The following is a 22,973-nucleotide window of genomic DNA, read 5'->3' on the forward strand; positions in this document are numbered from 1 at the left end:
AATTTTTCAATGGGGAGCGGTATATAAATATTCTAAATAAATAAAATAATAAATAAAGGGCGCCTTCCTCACTGCACTGAGTGCCGTGCTCAGCCCTTCTCCAAAGCCGCTGGGAGAGGACGAATAGTAACTCCTCCTCTGCAAGTGGCTTTGGAGCATGGCTGCGCATGGCAGGTTGCGGGACACATGGACCACTGGCTATGGATGGGTAGAGCTGGTGCTCTGCAGGACTGGAAATAAGAAACTTGAGGGGTGGGCTGGCAGGGAGGGAGAGAAATAACAATGGGGAAAGGGCAGTTGGAGGATATCTGAGGTGCAGATTAAAGGAAGGAGGCCGCGTCCCTAGTTGGAGGAAGATAAAGCAGGGATTGCAGGGAATGGAGGGCTGCCCATGAGATAGGTTTGAGGAGCGCCTTTTTCTAGTCCTGGTTTCATCCCTCTCCAGTGAGTGTGTGGATAAGGTAAGTTGTGCAAGGAGAAAAGGTAGTGGCAGGCAGGTCTCTAAAATGTTTTCCAGGCAAAACAACAAAGTCTTGTCCTAAAGACAAAACAGATTAATTGTGGCAAAAGCTTTCATGGAGTAGGACCACTTAATCACATGAAAAGCTTATGCTTGTGAAAGCCTTTGCTGCAATATATGAGTTGCAACGCACAACACACATGGCTACTTCTTCTGAAAGTTCTTACTATTTAGGCAAAAAGGTGTTCAGAAAGACAGGGTCTGTCCCTACCTTGGAAGACCCACAAACATAAATCACTTAAAATTTATGGCACCTAGAAATTAGAGGCAGAGTATTTGACACTTGTCTGAAAGACGGAGACCCATGGTTGCCTTCAAAACTAACACTGATTGCACTGTGAACTTTTATCCTGAGATGCAACAGAACTTGAAATATTTCTCCCCAGTTGCAAAAATGGGGCGGCGGGGAGAGCAAGAAGACTGAGGAGTTAAGTTGGGTGAATAGATTTATGTATGACGTAACTGAAGGTTGGGGGTGAGCACTTTAATTGCCTTGAATTCATTCCTACCTGTGTTGTGTAGGTTTATAACAGTCTGTCTCAGAGGGCTGAAAGGCAAGGTTTTAAAGCACAACAATTTCACCTCAGAGAACAGAGCATGATCTTCTACTTCCAAAGGGAGAAGAGATCTGGCCTTCAGAGAGGAAGAAGTCCAGGAAAAGCAAGGCTGTATCATGCTTATGTTTCCTTGCGACGTATGGCTTGGCTTACTACTTGAACCATTTGGAATTTCCTGCTGTGCTCTGCATCTTGTTTTCTCTTCCCCTCTGCTTCTTGCAGTTTGTTTGGGGTGTGTGGTGCTGATGTGTAGAGGATTTTGCCTTCACATAGGAGACTGGACTTCATTTATTCTTGATCTGTTCCAGCCCTTTAATTCTGCTCCCAGTAAACAGTTAATGCTGTTTTCAAATTAAGTGCTGGGTATGTAATGGGGCCTGCCTCAAGGACGGACAGCCTACATTCGACCAAAGGAGAGAGGGAAGGCAAGGGCAAATCAAGGCGGGGTAGGGAAGTTTCAGTGGAAGTACAGGTAAGGCAATTTTCAAGGGGGATGACGGCTGGAAACGGTTAACTCTCCCCGTCCCGCATGCTGCAACACTCCACGAAATCTTTCCCTGTATGGCAATTTAGTTTAGAAAAAAACACACCATTGGTTTGGGATGAACCAGGGCAGGGTGAAAATTAAATGAAGGACTTACTTTATTTGAGATGATTTGGCTTTGCCTCCTGTGAAATTTAAATAAATCCCAGTAATGATTTCTACATTTGCATACATAGGTATAAATTAGCATATGCAGGTTTTTGTCCTATGGGCCTGAGTCCCAGATCTGAGTCCCTGGGTTTCACTTTTTCATCCAGTTCTTGTGCTGCTGAATCAGAAATCCCAAACACAATAAATATAATATGCCTGCCGTCAGGGCCCTATGGAACATTTCCTAGCGAGGTCATAGTCTATTACTTGCTTTCCACTCCTCTTCAGTGCAGCAATTGGATCCGCGTCCTGTGTTCCATTATTGAGGGCTCATCCTCTCGCTTCCATGAACCCGTGGCAGCTGTATCTGTAGCCTGCTATGAAGTCATGCATTTTGGACCTGCCAGGACGAACTTTGGGATTGGACATCAGAGTGCAGCCAGCGTCCGCGCCTGTCCAAACTGGAGTCTTTGGATGCATTAAGGACGCCGTCTGCGGCTGCAAGGGCTAACTTCTAATTTGTGTGATTGCTCTGTTTGGGGATAGTTGCCAACATTGACTCATCCTTGTGGATAGGGTGAGCTTGGAACACTCTTTAAATGGGTTTTACATCATATTGCCTCAAACTGCTGCAGTCTTCTTTGCTGGGGATGATTTTGGAGAAGTGCCACCTCACTCTATCAGAGTTATTGCACATAGGGAGGGGATCCAAATGAGGGTGTCTCTCCTTGGGCAATTGAATGTCATGGCAGTTGTACCGGCAGATCTCTCAGGTGCTCTGACTTGTGAGGAGAACTCTGTTCTTTCTAAGTGTTTTCCATGCTGGAAAGTATCTACTGGGTCATCTAATTTCCTGTCATAAGTTGGGATATCTAAAGCATCCCTGCATGTTAGATTTCCTTACATCTCCAAGGGTTTGATTGTCTGGCCTCCCTAGGCTGCTTGTTATCTGATGACCTGTTAGGACCAGGATAGAAAAAAATATAAAAGCAAATCCTTACTGTAATCTACTTGTGTGGTTAAATACAGCCTGTCCTATCCTTCATGGAGACACTGTACTGTTTCCCCTCTTCTTCCTGAAGTCTTTAAAATATTCCTATTAATCATCTCTTCTTAGGTCTAAACAGCCTTTCTCTGTATTGGATGAAGTAGCAAATTAAGCCATTCTAAGCAAACTGTTGCCTAGCAAAACCAAACCACAGGACTAGCCTTGTAGCTGTTTGAGAGACTAAGGTTATTTCTGATTCTTTTCTTTTTTCTTTTTAATTTCTGGTTTGGGTTGATGTCTGAGCTAGAATGCCGGACCGTTGGATAGCAGTTTTTTGGTTAGTGGCCTGCAAGGTGCTGAAGGCAGATAAGATAGTCTCTGTCCTGTGTTGCTTGCTTTATTTTCATTTAAGGAATATGTCTTTGAATGTGAAATGACCCAACCTATTATATTAGCCACAGGGGCTGTAATTTGACCCTCTTATGCCCATTCCAAATAGCATGTTCCGTTGCTGTATTATGACTCTATTGTAAGAGGTTCCATAGCTGCAATGTGTCATGAAGTCATTCTAGTTCTGCTCCTAATGGATTTCTGGAAATACACTACTGAATTCAATTCGTTGTTGTAACACTTTATCAGGGGAGAGGCTATAGCTCAGTGGTAGAGTCCTTGCTTTTCAAGCAGAAGGTCCCAGTTCAGTTCCCAGCATCTACTGGTAGGACTAGGAAAGAATCCTGTCTGAAACTCTGGAGAGCCATTACTGCCACTGAGGCCTTAACTAGACCTAAGGATTATCCCAGGCAAATGGAGGGGTCGTCCCTGCCTGCTCCCGGGATCCCCTGTGTGTTATTTGGATGCACAGAGATGATCCCAGGACAATCCCAGGATATAGGCCTGGTCTAGCCATGGCCTCAGTGTCAACAAAACTAGGCTAGAAGGACCCATGGCCTGACACTGTATAAGGCAGCTTCCTATATTCCTAAGCACATCAATCAACCTACAGGCGTATTTGTGTGTTCATTTCACGTTCTGTAGGCTAGAGTGGGATCTGCGCTTAACACCCCTGTGCACTTGTGGTACACAAGCAAGAGACAGAAAGGTTGGTGAGTGGGACCTCATTCTTCTTTACTACCACCCATTTCCAAATGCACCACTATCATATTATGGCCTCATTTTGCCCTGGGCCAAAATGAACTTGGATAGAGGAACTTTTTTTTCCCCTTACAAGTGCGAGCTCTGCCCTGTGTCAAGAATGAGAACTGTAGGCATCTTACCTCTTTGTAAGTTCCTGATCCACACACACACACACACACACACACACACACACACACACACAGCATCTCCTTTGGTCCCCTTAGTCCCATCCTGGGTTCTGTTTCTCAGTCTTGCTAGAATGTGACAGAACACTGGGAACTAGCTTTTAACTATCTATTTATAGGCTGCTGCATCAAACTCTATAGCACTTCTCAGCAAAGACTTTATGTGAGGGCATTTCCCATTCCTGGGTGGGGTCTGAGAGGGAAGACTTTGCCCAAGACAAGCCTGTTCTTCCGTGTCCAAAGTTATGCTACATATGGCTAACAGGACCATAGTGCTCTCTCCATTGGTGTGTCTGGGTAAATAATAGCAAGCTGTGTTACCCTTTTAACTGCCCCCCTTGGGGGCTGGTGCCTTTTTACTCTTGTGAAGCTGTGAGATAAACAGCTTCTCTCTGAACCATGACTTTGCCAAGCCAAGGGTTGCCATTCAGTTTCGTGCAATGCTATAAATAGGTGATGATGACTGTTCCCTGGGCTGCTGCAACCGAATTAGCAAGTCTCTTTTCTGCTTGTTGCTTGACTTACCTTGATTAATCAACAATCCTCAAGCTCCATTTGTTTGTTTGTTAAATGCTAACTGTTCTGACCTTTCTCTTTAAAAGAAGAAATCACCTGGTGTGTGACTATCAGCCCTGCCAGCAAACTGAAAGTTGGCTCAAGATCAGCAGAGGCCAGTAACAGCTGACAAACAATTTGCAGGTTCCTATAGGTTTTGAAGAGTGGCAGGCAACCTGTTGACCTCCAGATGATTTGAAGTGCAACTCCCATAATCCATGACCATTGGCCATGCTGGCTTGGGTTTATGGGAGTTGTAGTCCACAGCATCTGGAGGGCACCGGGTTGCTTACCCCTGCTTTAGCATGTCTGACAGTATTGGTGTTAAACTGCATTCCAGCAATCTGCTCTTCGTGGGCCCACTAGGACTTTGCCATTCATTGAAATGAAGGGGACGTCCTGTATGCCTAGGCCTGACCCTCTCGCTGTAATGAATAGCGAACACCTCAAGCGTAGGACCTCAGAACAGGCCCAGGGCACTAGAGTGGGACAATAGGATTCATAAACAAATGTGTAACTGGGTGTTTTGCTTACACTCTTAGTCTGCTTAGTCTGTACAAAAAGAACTTTCCCCCAGGTCTGACTAGTAGTGGCATCCTCATATAGCAGGTGTGAGCAACCTTCTTCCTGTCAAGGGCCATGTCAGGGGCCATGTTGGGAGTGGGTGGGGGCTAAAGCCAGTGGTTTGACAAGGCCAGAGCCAAAACTGGGTAGGCCGCCCCGTTTCTGTTTCTGCCATTCCGTTCTCATTCTTCCTCTGCCACCATCTTTTCTCTGTTCCCTCTTCCTTCACGTCCAGCAGGCTGCCTGGGAAGGGCATATGCCTCTTGCCAGAGGTCTGAATTGATCACATGCAATGGGTTTTTGAAATTAGGATGAGAGCCACATGAAATTGGGACAAGGGCCACAGACTGCCCACCTGTGCCATAAGGTGTGCAGCTTGTCTTATTTGGAGCAAGTTTGATTGTGCAAGTTTCTCTCTGCAGGGTACTTGTTTGTGGCACAGAAGGGTACAGACAGTCTTGTAACAGGATGTTACATCCCTTCCTGCTAGAAAAGGTCCAAAGCATAGTTGATTTCTCTTACTCATTACATTATACTTTTGTTCTCCACGGAGCTCAGGAAGGTGTACATGGGGATCTGAACCCTGCTCTCTGGCCGAAATCCAAACTCTAACCACTGTCCAGATAAATACTTTGTACACTGAACTTTGAAATGACACAGTTAAGTCAGAGACTGTAAGAGCTAACTTAGAAGTTGCCAAATTTTAGTGAGTTCCTCCCCTTGATGTTTTCTAGATGAGTTTCATGACAGATGATTCATATCTAGCAGGTGCTGGAAGTGTAAAGCCACAGCTTTAATCTTACACTCTGGAAAGCTGGTCGGGTTTTAGCTAATATTTCCAAATCCTGGAACAAATATGGGTTGTGTCTCCCGTGGCACCAAGAGGCAGGCGTCTGATCTGTTTCGAGCTTGTCATTTACTTCCTCCCACTCCTGTTTCTATGGACGTTGCAGCAATTTTTTTATTGATCTGTTAGCTAACTTCTGAGAATTGTTTCTCCATTTTAAAACTGCAGTAAAAGCCATTTTTCTTGTGTGCGTTTTATATTTGGAAAGTCCCAGCAATACACAAGGCAGTGAACTAAGCCTGTGTGTTGCCATCGTATTGATTAGCAAGTATGGAGGAATAGGCAAGGCTCTCTCTGTGTTCCAAAGCAGTCGGGGGGCCTTCATTATTGGGGAAAGGGGGAATAGATGCTGCTGGATGTGTAGTATTTTGATACTGGCAGCTAGAAACATGGAATATTTTTCCAGTTCTGTTGTTAAGCTTCCAGTCAAAAGCACAATTCGTACCCTACCAAGCCAAACGCAGCTCAGTATTGTGGCCTGCCAAGGACTTGACATACACACACGTCCATTTTTGTAGTTCTGGCCAAGCACAAAAACACAGGTCAGTTGAGCCCCCGGTGGGTCACAAGTTGTGATTTTTTTTCTAGGTGAAGTACACAGGCATACATACCGTTCATGTTATAGATGTGGAAATGAAGGACCACGTCCATCCTTATGAATGTGCCCATAACGTGCAGTCATCATTGGGAGCAGTATTAGAGAGACTAGCTTCATCGGTATTTGAAATAGGGACTTCTTGGTACCAGCACTGTAGTTGTGGACGTGAGGTTGGCTTCTTCCATATTTTGCTTTAGACAGGGAGTAAAGACTGTTTTTTCATTGCACTTTTAATGTTGTAGAACGTATTGTCATGCCTTAACTGTAAATGCTACCTTTATTTTATGTATGGGTTTTTCCCCTTCTGTGTTCTATGGTTTTATGTGTTTTAATGTTTTATTGTAAATTGCCCAAGTGCCTTGTAGGCAGATGGTGTGTTTTATAAAGTCAATAAATAAACAAATAAATGGATTCTGAGTAGCCCAAACATATATATAATGAAATATAACCGATTTATATAGTTCCTGGGTTAAGATTGAAGAACATGCGGAAACAATGGGCTTTATTTTGTTGATTTTGTTTTGTTGGTTGTATTTTAGAACAGACTAGAGGCCTTTGTCAGTGTGATTAAACCACGGTGAAGACGTGCAGGTTCTTTCTTCCACGGACATCCCCAGGTTTCTATTGGAAAAGGCAACTTAATATTCTTGTCTCTGGACAGCAGATGGCATTGCATCAGAGCACAACTTAATATTTTACAACATAATCATCTCTATTTAATTGCAGAATATGGTGTCTGTGAGAACCTGCGGAAGCTGGAGATCACGGGAGTATCCTGTCGAGATGTGTATGCCAAACGTAAGTGCCAAGCTCACGTTCCTGTTCGAGTTCCATTTTTGAAAGTGAATTTGCACCGAATCTTTAACTTGAGTGACTCAAAGGTCTCAAGCTGAGCAGGCCTGCAAGTCAACAGCTGTGACTTGCTTATCTGTGAAGCCCTAATGAGCTTGGTTCGTTTAGCACTTCAGTGCACCCCAGAAATGTCAGGATTTGGAACAGCTCTGCCTCCCCCCCCCCCCATAAATGCTCTGCATGATTCCTTCATCTGTAAGTGTTGTTTATGATTAGCAGGCTGAGGAATGAGCAGCTGCTCCCCCACCCCTCATGAAATGTAAGCGTGGTGGTTCTGGTAGGAGTTTTGAAGGGACTTAAGACTTTGCCTTGAGATTTTTTATAGACTTGGTGCTAAGTTTTAAGTGATACCCAGTATTTGCGGAGCAGCTTCATGTGTAAGCCTTTGCGTGCTGAGTCCTTCATCTGCTGAGGGCTGCATCATCCTTTGAGCTTGATGGCTCTCTCTTGACTTTAGTTTAGAACTCGTACAACTCTCTCAGGCAAAAATGTTACAGGGCACCCATTGAATTGATTCATATGGATCAGAACATGGACCATCTTTTTTTCCCAGCTTCTCACCTGAAAGAGCCTGATTTTGCTCATATTAAAGAAAGTTCTTAACCTTATTCCAGAAAATTGTGACCTAGAGGGTTGTCACCTCTACCTCTTATTTCAGAACACAACGGAACAGGTCTGTGCTGTTCCAGCAGCATCCCCAGATTGAAAAAAAAAATGGATGGGTGGTCAGAGGGTTTTTTAAGAGGGGGACCAAAGTTCTCATATTCACCCTACTGTGTCTGCTCAGGTATAAACCCACGAGTCAAATCAGGGCGTTTTATGAAAATCCTTCCCGACTACGAGCACATGGAATACAGAGATGTTTACACTTGCCGTATGTACCTTCTGTTGGCAAACGCTTTCTGCACTGTGTGTAAGCATGGAGTGTGCCTGCCTGACCTCTTGAACAAAGCTTTCCTGGGTCATTTGCAAACTAGACATGTGTTCTGAGAGCACCAGGTTCTAATTCAGGGGATCAAGTGTAACCGAGAAACGATCCTAGCACCAACAGCAACACTATGCAAGGATGTAGGAGTAAGCAGAAAGCAGTAAGGCAGAGGTTGCTCTGGGTGTCTGGAGCTTTAGGGCTGTGCTGGAGAGCGGGCATACAAACATGAAGACGGGTAGTGTTTGATAGAGCTTTGCAGTTGATAGGCCCACACATCTTAACTGGATCAGGAAAAGACAAAGTGCATTTAGAGTTTCATATCAACATTCAGGATCAGGAGGAATGGATGGGATTCAGAAAGGCAAATGATTGACAGTGTGATATAGGGTGCCATACTGGAAAATCTAGGTTTGCAGGCAACCTCAAGAAGGTCACTGATAAGTCAAGAGATGTTTGAGAGAATTCCATGCTGGGCACAGGACATCCGGAAATCCACTCAGAAGTGCCCTCAGCCCTATGATGAGCAGGACACCAGGCACCACACAGGTCCTTTCCTGAGAGGTCTAATTTCACTGCAGTTTCCAAGCAACTGGAGTCAGTGCAAGAGATTCCTGCTTTTTCTTAACACCACTGTACCCTGTACACATGAGAGATGACCCTCCCTATATCCCAAGCACTCTGTGCAGGCCTGAAGACTGAGCGGAAAGAACTACGGCCTCTAACCTGGTACTGCCCATTGGATTTGGGTCCTCTCGGAGCTCCTTCCTAACCAAGAGTTCCTGACACCAAGCAGTGCTCTAGAGCAGCATAAGAAGGTGAGGAGTTGTAACAGCCATAGTCAGAAGCCAGGAACCTCTTATCTTCCCATATAAGTCTGTGCTGCTTTGTTATCTCAGCCAGAGTAGCATGAGCTGGATTTCTGAATTTGCTCATTGGCCATCCCTACTCTAGAAAAAGCAATTCAGCATCTCCCCCCCACCCCCACCCGCCTTTTTGGGGGGCCAGAAGGAAAAAATGGTTAGGAAGCAACTCTGCGTGATCCTAGTCCTGAGTAAGCAGCCTCAATTCTGTGGATTCTGCGTTGAGTCCTCCGGCTGTTGTCTGAGCTTGAGCAGAAATGAGTGGATTTTTGAGACTTGCTGCTGGGTCATTTATTTTGCCCAGCGCTGGATCTTGAGGCTGCTCAGCTCCTTGAAAAAAAAATGCATCTAACTAATAGAAGTTCTTCAATGTGAATCTGAACTTCTTATGGTGTTGGCTGGTGGATGAAAGGAGCTCCTTCTTTCTTAGACTGCTATTGAAAAATCTATTCAGACGCTTCATTTTTCTGTTCAAGAAGGCTACACACTGCTGTTTTTATTTGCCCCCAAATGCCAAGTGACCCTGAGAATAAATATCTCTGGTTTTGTCTTGGTTTGCATAAATGCTGCACGTTGGGCAACAATTCAACAAGCGTAGCTTTCCCTGTCACAGAAATGCAATGCCGGAGAAACCTGTATTCACTGTCTTTGTGCCTGCTAAGAAGGCAGCCTTTCTCACAAAACAATAAAATGGATGGGAGCTGTGAAAGAAGACAGGTGTGCTTTTGCACAAAGCCCATTCACTTTGCTCAGCCCTGCACAAGAGTTCCTGGTTTCCTTTGTGTCCTTTCTCCCCCCCACTGCCCACACAAATTGCAAAGCTACACATGAAAATTGGGTTTCTCAGTGCACTAGGTCTACATGAAGCAGATTCTACCATTAGATTGGGCTAAAGTGTAGTGTGGTGGCTAAAGTATTGGTAGTGGCAGTCAGGAGATCCTGAGTTCTAGTCCCCACTTGGCCATGGAAACCCACTGGGTGACTTTGGGCCAGTTACAGACTCTCAGCCCAGCCTACCTCACAGGGTTGTTGTTGTGAGGATAAAATGGAGAGGAGGAGGATTATGTACACCGCCTTGGGTTCCTTGGAGGAAAAAAGGCGGGATATAAATGCAATAATAAAATAATAAATAAAGCTCCATGCTGAAGCATGTGGTTTGCATGCATAACTTCCCAGGTTCAATCCCTGCATCACCAGTTTGAAAAAAGGAACTGGTGACAGGTGATGGAAAAGTCTGTGACCGTGGAAAGCCGTTGCCAGTCAGAGAGCAGCCAATACTGGGCTAGTTGGACAAACAGTCCGACCTGGTGTAAGGCAGCTTCCTTTGTGGATGCGGGAAATTGTAGCTGTTCCACTGGAACAACAGAGTTTTCAGCTTATAGCATGAGCTTAAATACTGTGTAGAAGCTGAGAACACACTTCGACCGATGCCTTTCAAGGGCAGACTGGCTTTTGCCTTGGCAAAAGCCTCTGAAGTGGACTGAGTGAAGCATCCTGGCCTCAACTGGAACATGTGGAACCCTTCCCATTTATTTATTTATTTATTTTATTACATTTATATACCGCCCTCCAGCCGAAGCTCTCTGGGCAGTTTACAACAATTAAAAATAGTAAACATTAAAAGTACACAAAAAATTTAAAAAAAACATAAAAACAGTATAAAAACATAAAAACAGTATCCATTTAAAACAACAATTCTGGGGTCCATTAAAAACAAACTTAACGTTATTAAATGCTGCTTAAAATGCCTGGGAGAAGAGAAAGGTCTTGACCTGGCGCTGAAAAGATAACAACGTTGGCACCAGGCGAGCCTTATCGGGAAGATCATTCCACAGTCGGGGGGCAACCACTGAGAAGGCCCTCTCCCTTGTTGCCATCCTCCGAGGTTCCCTCGGAGAAGGCACTCGGAGGAGGACCTTAGATGTTGAGCACAGTGTACGGGTAGGTTCATGTCGGGAGAGGCGTTCCATCAGGTATTGTGGTCCCAAGCCATCACATCTTTGCCTCAGTGGGACCTTGAGAAGCTATGGAACGGTAGAGGTTCTGTTGTGCAATGGGCATTTCTTTGGGGTGCTTCTCTGATTTAGTGGCTGTCTTCCATGGGTAATGTTTAACTTTTTAAAAATTCAGTGCTGGGTTCATGTTTGCGTGGCTGCCGCTGTCTCTGGCCATAGTGGGTGGGCTAGGCTTACTGCATAGGGAAGGCACTCTATACATGACTAGATGCATTTCCTCCCCCTTCCCGCTGTATGTGTTCGTGGATTGATTCCTGATATTAAAAAACTCTGCATGTGTGGTCACGATCTCTTCAGTCAGAACTTCCTGCGAGGAGTTAGGAGTGAGGTTAGCCCTTGTTCTATCCAGTAGCCCTCAGAGGAGAATGTTGGGCTTCTGCGTTGCTTTTCAAGAGAGACAGAGCACAGCAGGTTCTGTCCTTTTTATTTCATTAGTGAATGTCCCAAAAGCTGGAAGCAAGCCTTTTGAGTTAATTAGACCTTCAGACCTAGGAAAGGAAAGGAACCTCTCGTGCAAGCACTGAGTCATTACTGACTCTTGGAGGGACGCCAGCTTTCGCTGATGTTTTCTTGGCAGGCCTTATAGCGGGGTGGTTTGCCATTGCCTTCCCCGGCCGTTATTACCTTTCCCCCAGCTAATTGGGTACTCATTTTACCGACCTCGGGAGGATGGAAGGCTGAGTCGACCCGAGCCGGCTGCCTGAAACCAGCTTCCGCTGGGATTGAACTCAGGCCGTGGGGAGAGTTTCGGCTGCAGAAACTGCTGCTTTAACGCTCTGCGCCACATGAGGCTCTTCAGACCTAGGAGTCCCACATAAAAAGAAGCTACATGGCCAGGAGGCTATTAAAACATAACACCATTGGAATAATGGATGTGTTATGCATATGCTTTAAATCTTTTGCTTTGTAACAGCACTTCCAGTCTCCACAGCTACAGCTGTCTGGAAGCACCTGTCCCTTTTTCTTGTTGGCTGTGTAAGAGGAGGCTATAGTAGTAGGAAGCCCTTCTTTGTATCTTTCACATTTGTTTTTTAAGTTTCTTGCTCCCCCACACCCGTCCCTCCATCCTGCTATCCCAAAGCTTGTCACGACTTGGAAGAGGGAATATATCGCTCACGCTCGCCTCCCCACCTCCAAATGTTGACACTCTGTCATTCTCATGTAGGCCCTTCCCTCTTGCACGTAGTTTTAGAAAGCAGACTAGAGTGATGTGAACCACCACCACACCGCTACCAGGGAGGAACAATCCTAGCTCAATGGACAATGAAATATTCTGTCCATTTCTTTTCCTGCTTTGCCCACAGCAACACCACTGTGTCTTACTGCCATGTTGTCAATGGAGCTACTATCTGCAAATTGGTCAAGCTGAGCTTCTTGAATTAATAATAATAAATCTATATAGCACTTCTGAGCTCAAAGCATTTCCCATGCATTATCTAGTCATCCCGACAGCAACCCTATAAAGTAGGTGAGTATTGTTACCCCAATATCGCAGAGGGGAGGGTGGCTTGCATAAGGCGGAGGCGAGGTTCGAACCGGGGACTTCTTGATTTAGGGCCCAGTCTCTTAGCCACTACGTGACATCAGCTTCACTTTGCATTGTGACATAGCTGCTAGGCCACTTTGCCTGCAGGGCTGAAGTTGAGGATCTTCCAAGGGTCTTCCAAGATGTATGTCCACCTCTGTCCACAGTAATGTTTTATAGTGCACTGCGTTTGACTCCCTCATTGACTGAATGAGTATTCCGTGCAAGCACAAAGAGGAATAAAATATGCAAAATTTGGTATTTAAGGCAGAATCCATAATCCTGAGAAACTTAAACTGCTGCCTCTTTTAAAAAAAAGAAATAGAAAAGCAGCAGCTAGTTTCTAGCTGTGAAATTGGGCGGTGCCTGGTAAAATGTCAGGGAGTGCCTGAATAAGGACTGAAGCAGTCATGCCCTGGCAAATCCATGATCAGATCTCCTGGAGCCTTTAAAGAAGCTGCTTGAAAGTGGAGTTAATTAGCTCAGGGGCAGCAGAGTTGGGGGAAGGGGCTTTCAACCTTTCCTTAATAAAACTCCCCTGCCTCACTGCTATTAGCTCCACCAGTGGTGGGGAAACAGGGAGCTATATTCGACCACCAAGGAAGAATCTTCGTAGATGGGGGGTTTTGACTGCAGAAGCAGCATGGAGGGAAAGTTAAAACAGCTGTCTGATCCAGTTTCATTTCGTTCCCCCCCCATCTGTATTATCTCCCCAAGACTTCCATAAATATTGGAGGGAGGTCTTGACTGCCCTGCAGTCTTTACAACTCTGCCATGATGAACAGAACCAGAATAAATTACACAAAGTAAGCAGAATAGATGTGAAGTGCCACTTTAATTTGCATAACTGCAGCAGGGCACAGAGAGAGGGTTTTAGAGTCTGGAATATGGAGCTCTACTTTCCTGATTCTCCCATGCAAGGAGCTCTCGGTCACACTTGGTGCTCTTCTTTGCTTTCAGGAATTTCCCTTCATATTTTATATCTTCTGTTTTTCCTCCAATTCTCTAGTGCTCCACCGATATCGGCACATCTTGGGCCTCTGGCAACCGGACATTGGACCATATGGGGGGCTATTGAATGTGGTGGTGAGTACAGCGGCCTCCTGGACATGAAGCTGCCATGTTGCACAAAGTGTGATGCCAGACGCTTGAGCGCTTTAATGCTGCTTGAGGTGACCTTTTTTCATGCACTAGAGAGGATTTGGGGCTTGGTTCAAACCTGTAGCAGACACCAGAGGTGGCTTAAAGCGGTGTGTTTCCCCTGTGTGCTTTCAGTAAGTCGTTTTAATTCACTAGTTGAAGAAGAGGCAATAGTAAGAGATAACAGCTTGCCACATGATTAAAGGCCCATGGAAGTGAAGATGGGACAAGAAGAGAAGACATCCTTTGAGTTGTACATGGGGAAGTGGCAGCCAAGGGATGAAGTGAGGTGGCTGTCTCAGGTGGCAGATTTGGGGTGGCATTAAGGGCAGCAGAGCTGGAGGTAGCCGGAACTGACCCATCGAATACAATTTGCAGATACTTTCTCCTGTGCAGGCTCCATTGAAACGAATGAAAGTTGCAGGAATCTCTTGCCCCAGTTTCCATTCATCTTAATGAGGTTTGTGGAAGAAAACGTTGCTGTGGGTTGTGGCCCATAGTAATTACTGGGAAAGAGCAGGTGCTATTTGGATTTCCTGCCTCAGGCACCAAAATGCCTTCCCTTGAGCTGGAAAGTGGAGCTGTGGAGGACAGCTTCCTCTCCTGCAGTGGAGAGAAAGATGCATGTTCTGTATTGCTTACTACCAGCTTGGGAGGGTGGATCCTTGTTGGCTTCTTCCTGCTGAGAGAAGAGCTGCCAACTTGAGCTGCTTTCCACCTAATTAGTTTGAGGCTCTGGGGATGTGTTCTCTTATCAGCACAGCTGCTCTCTGGAGCTTAAAGAGCCCAGGGGGCGGGGTGTGTCTGACTTGCTGCTTTGCAGGGAGAACTGAGCATTTGAAAGCTATGTTAAAACAAGCTCCCCTTCCCCTCGGAAAGGATGCATGGTGACCAGCAGACCAGGCACAGCATTTCAGGAAGGCAATTAGCCAGCTTTGAAGATGGGTAACCTTGACCCAGAAGGCTTTGGGTCAGAGCTGCTATCTTGGAAGAAGCCTATCTCATGGTTCCATCAGATGAGTGTTTTATTGCATGCTCATTTCTGGGCACTCACAGATTTTCGTGCGTCCCTCTCACGACGTCGTCTGCCTCCCACGTGCCTCCTGCCCCTTCTAGCCTTCTTCGCGCCACAAAAAATCACCCCAGTAAGTCCGTCTTATTTTTAAAGACGGACGTTGCCGCTATCTCCTGCTGTGTGCAGGAGAAGCAGCGCGATCAAAACGGCCCACTGAAATGCGCGGGCGGAGAAGCGCCGGTAAGCAAACGCGATTGTCCCCTGTGTGATGACGCTCTCAGGGGAAGGAACCAAAAGGCAAGCAGATCTTGACTCTTTCCTTATCTTGCCCTTGACAGGTGGATGGCTTGTTCATCATTGGCTGGATGTACTTGCCCCCGCATGACCCTCATGTGGATGACCCAATGAGATTCAAGCCCCTCTTCAGGATTCACTTAATGGAGAGAAGGAGTGCCACCGTCGAGTGCATGTACGGCCACAAGGGACCCCACAGTGGGCATATTCAGGTGAGCCATGTATTTTGTCCGGTTGCCTGTCCAGATTGCCTGTCCAGGCTGCCACAGATGCCGTGGTCATTTTACACCAGTTTGTGGCTCTCTTCTCAAGCGAGAGACCATGGCTGGTAACTCCTGATCTCGCTTCGTTAATTTGTACAGATTGTGAAAAAGGATGAGTTTTCGACCAAGTGCAACCAGACGGATCACCATCGAATGTCGGGAGGAAGGCAAGAGGTAAGGCCCTGCTCTGGAAAGATATGATCACGCCAAAGCACATCCTCTCCAGATGATTGATTATATTAAAGCAGACTTCCGCAACCTGGTGCTCTCCAGATGTGCTGGACTGCAACTGCAACCCCCATCTTTCCCAGCAAGGAATGGTTAGGAATGATGGGAGTTGCAGTCCACCACAACCAGAGAGTAACAGGTTGGGTGAAGCCTGTAACGTGTCTAACAGAGGAATCCTCTGCATGTTTACTTATGTTTGTTTAGAATTACAATCTAAAACTGCTGAACAACATCGAAAAGATCAAACAGATCCTGGTAATTGGATAGCCCCCATAGCAATTCACATAGCAGAGGGATGATTGTAGGTGTTGCAAGGAGGAAAATACCTTTATGGGATTTAAAAAAACAAAACACCTTTAACTTTATTGAGAGGATTTTCAGGTATGACAATAGCATAAACAAAGTTACAAGTGATACTGACAGCATAAAGAAAAGAATGAATCAAGGTCATCGTGGGTTATTCCAAGAACTATTGTTCCATATTTAAAGTGATCTTTCTCCCACACCCCAAATAGCAGTCATGAAACAGGTATAGAGTAATAGAGGGTTTGATAGCAAGTGTCTTTGTATATTTCTCGTTGAGAGTATGGCATTTCATATCCTCCTAAACAACTGTAGTTATTCGGCTGCCTGAGGACACCATAACACCCTAAGTCATCTCTGAAAACTTGCCTGTTATGGGACACTCACGCAAATTGTGAATCACCAGCACTTTTCTCCCTGAGTAGAAACGTATGTGTAGGCTTGAGCTGATTTGTTGAACAAGCTTCTTGTGGCTTCGATGTCCCCCCACCTGCATATGCAAGCCAAAGGTCACTTGCAGATTCTATGTCCATCCCTTGGCTGCTGTCCAGGTGCTTCACCAACGCTCAGCATGGTGTTCTCTGACTTACAAGCCGGGAATGAACGTTGCTAAGCAGGGAGTGCCTTAGGGCTCCCTTTAGTGGAGATCATAAAGGACTGAAAGCATTCTGGCTCTGGCCGAGATCCAAAGCACCATGCTGAACTCAAGTTTATGTATTTCCTTCCCCTCCTATGCTGCCTAGCAACCTGCTTTCAGAATATGGAGGGGGGCGCGTGTGTGGAAACCACATACAGAACAGAACCTTCTGTTTTATGCATCGTCCCATGCAACATTAGAAGCTGCTCTACAAATATATTGCATGCAGCTTCCAATGTGGGCTCTTGCACAGCATAGGCCACCTTTAAGAATGGCTCCTGATGTGTTACTTGCATAAATAAAGTTAACCATTGCATGAAAACATGGCCATTAGTAATAGTTATTATAGATTATTAATCAGAGAACAGGGTGTTTGATAAGCTAACTCAGCCTACCCAACCTGGTGTCCTCCAGATGTTTTGGACTATACCTCCCATCATTCCTGACCATTGGCCATGCTAGCTGGAACTGATGGGAGTTGGAAGATGAAAACATCTGGAGGGCAAGGCTGCGCTAGCTGGTCATCACTGGGAGGCAAATCAGTCCACAGAATTGTTTGGAAATCCTTAATGCAGACGTGCAACATACATACACACATGCTTGCTGAACCAGGCTCTGTTTCTCTGTACTTCCAATAGAGGAAGAGAGACAGTTCAACTGTTTTATCCTCTGGCCTGGTTTGCATGTTAGAACTACACAAGTGTGTTTTTTTAAAGCCTGGGTTGTTGTGAACTAGCTGAGAATGAGTGAGCATGCTATCTCCTGCCACCTGATTTCTCCCACTGCATGCAAGAGGGGCTAAACAACCTAGGGAGGCTCCGTTGTTGGGTTGTTTAGCATTGTGTGCAAACCAGGAGCTCTGGGTTGTTGCAGGAAAGTTGGAACCCAGGGTTGGTCTCTGTGTTGTCTCTTCCACAACAACACAGAGATCTTCCTGCTTGCCGTGGGGAACTGGGCCTGTGTCTGCAAGGTTGTAAGTCTCTGTTAGAGCTGGCTGTGCAATAAAACCTTGTGATCTGCACCATGCAGTGGGCTGGATGTGCATAAGGGTCCCAATTTCTGTATTGCGTTTCGGGATTCTTGCCCCACCCAGCCCTGTCTTTATTTGTGCCTCCAAATGCTATCTTCCATCACCTGGTGAAACACAGAGGGTGTGCACAGTACAGCTGGAAAGCTAAATGTCAGCCGTGTTTGAAGACCAGACTTGGGGCCGAGGTGTGGGGGTGGAGAGGTTCTCTTTACAGCTCGTCATCTGACATGAGGGATTAATGTCACATTCAGCAGTGCAGAGTTAATGCTAAAACATTGCTGCTGTGCTCCAGCAGGCAAACGCCTGATGAAAGAGCTGCTGATTGTCAAGAGACGAATGGGGTGGGGAGGGAGAGCAAAGAAATCCTATCATGTTCTCTGTGGAAAGATCATTAGGATAAATTAGGCTAACCATATCTTGAAATGGTTCAGTGTGTACTGTAACGCTGAAACACCACCATGCCCTCTATAGCAGATTATTATTTTTATTGCTTCATCTGAAAGCAAAGGCTTGAATCAGAGCTTTGAAGTTTGAAAGAGATGGTGGCTGGGTTCGCACATAATGCTAACCTATTGTTTTGGTTGTTGAATTCTGGGTTGTTGCGTTGCCAAATCCAAGTGGGCTAGCATACCATGGTTTCTTATCCACGAACAAACCAGAAGAAGAGCTTATGGTTTGCTGTTGTGTTGTGAATTCTGGGTTACTTAAATCATGGGTTATGTGTGAACCCAGAACTGTGGGTTGTTTCATCAGGTTACAGAGGTTGGAGAACAAGTGGTAAAAAAACACCTCAGTCATTCTACATGCTAGCATGACAGCGTTGTAAAGGCATTTGAGATACAGGGAGGGAGCAGGCAAAGGAGGAGGAAACAAACCACTCAGAGATTCAGAAAACAAATGGCAGTCTGTTTGATCATCTGCCAGACCAACCTTGGGTAGGGCAGCAAACCATGGGTTAGCCATGAATTACCTTGTGGATAAGCAAACAAACTTCAGCTTGTTTTTCCTATTTCTGGTTTGTTTCTCTCCCCACAATTTTGCAGCCTTCAGGATATTTTCATTCTCAAGCTGCTTTTGCCAGGCACTTCTATTTCAGGGTGGACAGCAGCACAAAAAAGCAAGGATCAGCCACAGTTACGGGTTCAGACATCACGACAAGCCAGGCTTCATAAGCCAAGAACAAGTGTTCTAGTTGTAGTTTGTAGCTAGTTAACAAACCATGGTTTTTCTGAAGAGATGGATTCGGACACAACGACAACCCAGCTTTCAATAAACCACACCGTGGCTTCGTGTTATGTATGAGCCAGACCACAGAACACACATAAAGAGGTGAAAACATCCCGCCTTTGGCTCTGTAAATGGAGCAGTTTAAGTTATTGCTTTCTCCTGATGGAGTTCTGGGAATTGTAGTCCAGGGAAAGGGGGTTAGTAACGTGCAGGCCGCCTGGCGAAGAGCAGAGAGATGCCTCCTGTTCAAAGGGACTTGTGTATTCTTAAACTCCTATGAGAGGAAAGGGCGCCAGGCAACTGTGACTCATTGGCTTTTGCTTCTTCTCTTTTGGGTGCTGTTGTAGGAATTCCGGACGTGGCTGCGAGAGGAATGGGGGCGGACTCTGGAAGACATCTTCCATGAACACATGCAAGAGCTCATCCTGATGAAGTTCATCTATACTAGTCAATACGAGTAAGAGCGGGGCGGGGAATCTTTTTTCCTCAACTGCTGTAGCCACACACCCCCCCCCTTAAATTGAGAATTTTGATTTCAGACTAAATTATGCTAGCAAACAATACAGTTATGCACTTCCCCAGAGGATTAGAGATTCCAAGGGGAAGCGCTCCCCAGGGTTTGGTTTCTTCTTTCTTGAGAGAGCGCTGGGGACTCATGGGGACTTCTGCAATATTTGCTGTGTTCGCAAATATGCAAGCAGGTCGTAAGTGGAGGAAAAGAGGCCCTCCCACGAGGCAGCCAATCTGCTACCCCGGGTCAAGACTCCATAGAGCTGTTGTCAGACAACCGCTCCTAGCAGCCCTAGTCATCATGGCCAATGGCCAGGGACACTGGGAGCTGTAGTCCGGAAACACCTGGAGGGTCACAGGTTCCCCCCACCCCTGCCCAGAGAGCTGAAGGAAACTTGATTTTGTGGCCTGTTGTTTTGAATACTGAAAGCTGAGGTTGCTCTAAACAGTCCCAGTCCCATCTGCATTAAATGCACCTGTGGCTGTTTTTATATTCCAGCAACTGCTTGACCTACAGACGCATCTACCTCCCTCCACGTAGTGCTGACGATCTCATTCAGCCGGGCCTTTTCAAGGGGACATACGGGAGCCACGGCCTTGAACTAGTCATGCTGAGCTTCCATGGGAAAAAGGCCAAAGGAACGAAAATCACAGTGAGCATCGAGCTTTCTCCTGTTTGTGTGTGTGTGTTTGGCCTCGGCTTTGGGATCACTGCCTGTCCCGCTTCCCCCGGCTAACCCACCTGTCCTTTTACAGCAAGGCCAGGTGCATTCAAGGAGCCTGTGTGGAGCAGGGCAGGTGTCGGGCCATTCCTTCTGGCTTGGAAACCTCGGCGGAGGGCGGCGGAAAATAACTAATATTTGTAACCAGGAATCCCCAGTTCTGAAATGGCAATAAAAAAGGCCTATGTTTTATGCCAGTAATGAGCCTTGTGTGGCGCAGAGCGGTAAAGCAGCAGTTTCTGCAGCCGAAACTCTCCCCACGGCCTGAGTTCGATCCCAGCGGAAGCTGGTTTCAGGCAGCCGGCTCGGGTCGACTCAGCCTTCCATCCTCCTGAGGTCGGTAAAATGAGTACCCAGTTAGCTGGGGGAAAGGGAATAATGGCCGGGGAAGGCAACGGCAAACCACCCCGCTATAAGGCCTGCCAAGAAAACGTCAGTGAAAGCTGGCGTCCTTCCAAGAGTCAGTAATGACTCAGTGCTTGCATGAGAGGTTCCTTTCCTTTCCTTTATGCCAGTAGACAACATGCTTGGGCATGCTATTCCTTGTTTAGCCTCAAAGTCCAGCTTTTCCTTGTGTAGGGGCTAGCAAAGAACTGAGGAGAAGCGTTGATGTAAGCCTGACCCAGGTGGAGGAGCACAGGGGCCACTGCGAGTGGCGGACCGTGATGTGTCCCTTCCCCTGGTCACTGGCCCACTCATCCCAACCTTCTCCTCGTTTGCTTCCAAGACAGGCTGTGCATTCGCATTTGCGTTTGGGGGCTGTATGCTGGACTGTAGGGGCAAGAAGACTGTTGTGGGAGAGTGAATGGCTTCTTCGACGGTCAGGACAAAGAGAGAGGACAAGGGTTACTGGCAGGGGTGAGCAGAGGCGAGGAGAGAAATGTGCTAGTGCCAGAAGTCGTAGAAGAGGCAGTGCCACGAGGGCCCTGAGAAGGTTTGGTGTCAAACAGAGTGTTTGGGAAAGGAGGGGCTGGAACAGGGCTGTTGAACCTCTTTCATCCCAAGGGCCATTTTAAAGAAGCTCTTGGGGGCTGCGTTCCTGGGGTGGGTGGAGCCAAAGGCAGGGCGGGCCAAGCCCCAGATCCCCCAAATGCCGGCATCTTTTGGCTTAAAGCTCTTACTGCTAGCAGTTAAGCCTTAGGAGAGATGTTTCAACCTTTGAGAATGTGGTGGTGGTGGGGAACTGCACCAAGGCCAGGAAGCCACCCAGTCGTTGGGTGGTGGGGCTAGGGAAGGGGCACTAGCTGCCTTGAGAAGCCCCGAGGGCTGGATTTAACCCCTGGGCCTGAGGCCCTCCAGTCCTGGACTAGGAGGTGTTTTAAGGTTGGGGAGGTTAATCACGTCACGAGGAGCGGCATGGCAGAAGAGGCAACGGTTGGCAGCAGAACTGAAGCGAGGAGTAGGGAACCGGGAAGGTCAGAGCTCCTTGGAGCCTTTGGGCACGATGGCTGTTTGCTCTGGACGCCAGGAGTCTTCGGCAGAGTCATTCCACTGTCTTTCCTGCCTCTCTCCAGGGTGACCCTAACATCCCAGCCGGCCAGCAGACGGTGGAGATTGACCTGGCGCATCCCATCCAGCTGCCCGACATTGAAAGCCTGAGCAACTTCAGTGAGCTGTCGCGCATCGTCCTGGAGGTGCAAGAGCAGGTGCGACGGGAGCAGCAGCAGGAGCAGCAGGAGCAGGAGGAAGGCCTCCCAGAGGAGAAGGGGCAGGAAGACGAGCACCAGCCACAGCCAGGCGGCTCTCGGCCGGAAGGGGACGGAGGAGAAGCCTCTGCAGCTGAAGGGGGCGCTGCAGCGGAGGGCTCCATGCCAACCCCTTGCCCCTTCGTACTGCCGGGTGGGATCGCCTCCAGGAATGAGGATTACCCTCGGACCTGCAGAGCCTGGTAAATGTTGAGAGCAAAGAGTTGTGTTTCTAGAGGCGGTCTTGGGTACCGCAAAGGACGTTATCTACAAATATCCACCAGGCTCTTGTCTAATCCAGCCAAACCCTGGAAAACTCCACTTCTTGCATCTTGCGTGATATTTGGTGAGAGTTGCTGAAAGGCCCAGAAAAATCATAGAATAGTAGACTTGGAAGAGGCCTATAAGGCCATCGAGTCCAACCCTCTGCTCCATGCAGGAATCCGCCCTAAAGCATCCCTGACAGATGGTTGTCCAGCTGCCTCTTGAAGGCCTCTAGTGTGGGAGAGCCCACAACCTCCCTAAGTAACTGATTCCATTGTCGTACTGCTCTAACAGTCAGGAAGTTTTTCCTGATGTCCAGCCGGAATCTGACTTCCTGTAACTTCAGCCCGTTAGGGTCCTCTTGGGTGTCAGGAGGCTGTTCTGTTCTTAGGGAACAAATATAGCTGCCCAGACCCCAAGGTCTTCTTCAGAAGCCCTCCTCTAGGCGCCCCCAGAAAATGACGTCGGGGGCGGGGGGGCTACTAAAGAGAGGCCTTTTGAGTGATGACACCCTGGCTATGGAACGCCCACCCCAGGGAGATTTGCCTGGTGCCTTTGTTGGGGGTGTTTTCAGCGCCAGGTGAAGACCTCCTTCTTCTCAGAGGCTTTTTCGTCTTTCAGGTTTTTGTTTTGTTTGTTAAACTGCATTAGTGCATTTTAGAACTTAGCACTGGTATCTTGGTTTTTTGCTTTGCTTTTATTCTGTTTTAAACATACGAGGTAGAATCCAACGAAAGTCCTATTTAGAGTAAACCCATTGAAATATCTGGGATTTAAATTAGTCCCTAATTTAGTTCCTGTTCATTTCACTGGGGCAGGATCTACACTAGTGCTTTATAATGGTTTTTAACGGTTTTGACAACTGTTCGTGCCCAGGACTCGTTTCATATACC

At 46.9% G+C, this 22,973-nt stretch overlaps 2 protein-coding genes across 3 annotated transcripts in view; both read left to right on the forward strand.

Moving 5' to 3' along the window:
• ZCCHC14 (zinc finger CCHC-type containing 14) overlaps positions 1 to 16,249 on the forward strand; it is an 88,108-nt gene extending 71,859 nt beyond the window's left edge. Inside the window, exon 14 of the mRNA XM_063141236.1 lies at positions 16,238 to 16,249. The gene's annotated coding sequence lies outside the window, so the exon portion shown is untranslated. The remainder of the gene's footprint in view (positions 1 to 16,237) is intronic.
• Positions 1 to 22,973, forward strand: part of FBXO31 (F-box protein 31) — a 28,176-nt gene that overhangs the window by 1,167 nt on the left and 4,036 nt on the right. The window contains exons 2-9 of one of the 2 annotated variants that reach the window (XM_063141239.1): positions 7,309 to 7,380; positions 8,222 to 8,308; positions 13,772 to 13,848; positions 15,256 to 15,423; positions 15,574 to 15,648; positions 19,247 to 19,356; positions 19,909 to 20,062; positions 21,646 to 22,019. In XM_063141239.1, the coding sequence (XP_062997309.1) occupies positions 7,309 to 7,380; positions 8,222 to 8,308; positions 13,772 to 13,848; positions 15,256 to 15,423; positions 15,574 to 15,648; positions 19,247 to 19,356; positions 19,909 to 20,062; positions 21,646 to 22,019 (1,117 nt within the window). The remainder of the gene's footprint in view (positions 1 to 7,308; positions 7,381 to 8,221; positions 8,309 to 13,771; positions 13,849 to 15,255; positions 15,424 to 15,573; positions 15,649 to 19,246; positions 19,357 to 19,908; positions 20,063 to 21,645; positions 22,020 to 22,973) is intronic. The other variant, XM_063141240.1, reaches the window with a different exon arrangement.

Source organism: Elgaria multicarinata, chromosome 14 (assembly GCF_023053635.1).
Source record: "Elgaria multicarinata webbii isolate HBS135686 ecotype San Diego chromosome 14, rElgMul1.1.pri, whole genome shotgun sequence".
Lineage (NCBI taxonomy): Eukaryota > Metazoa > Chordata > Lepidosauria > Squamata > Anguidae > Elgaria > Elgaria multicarinata.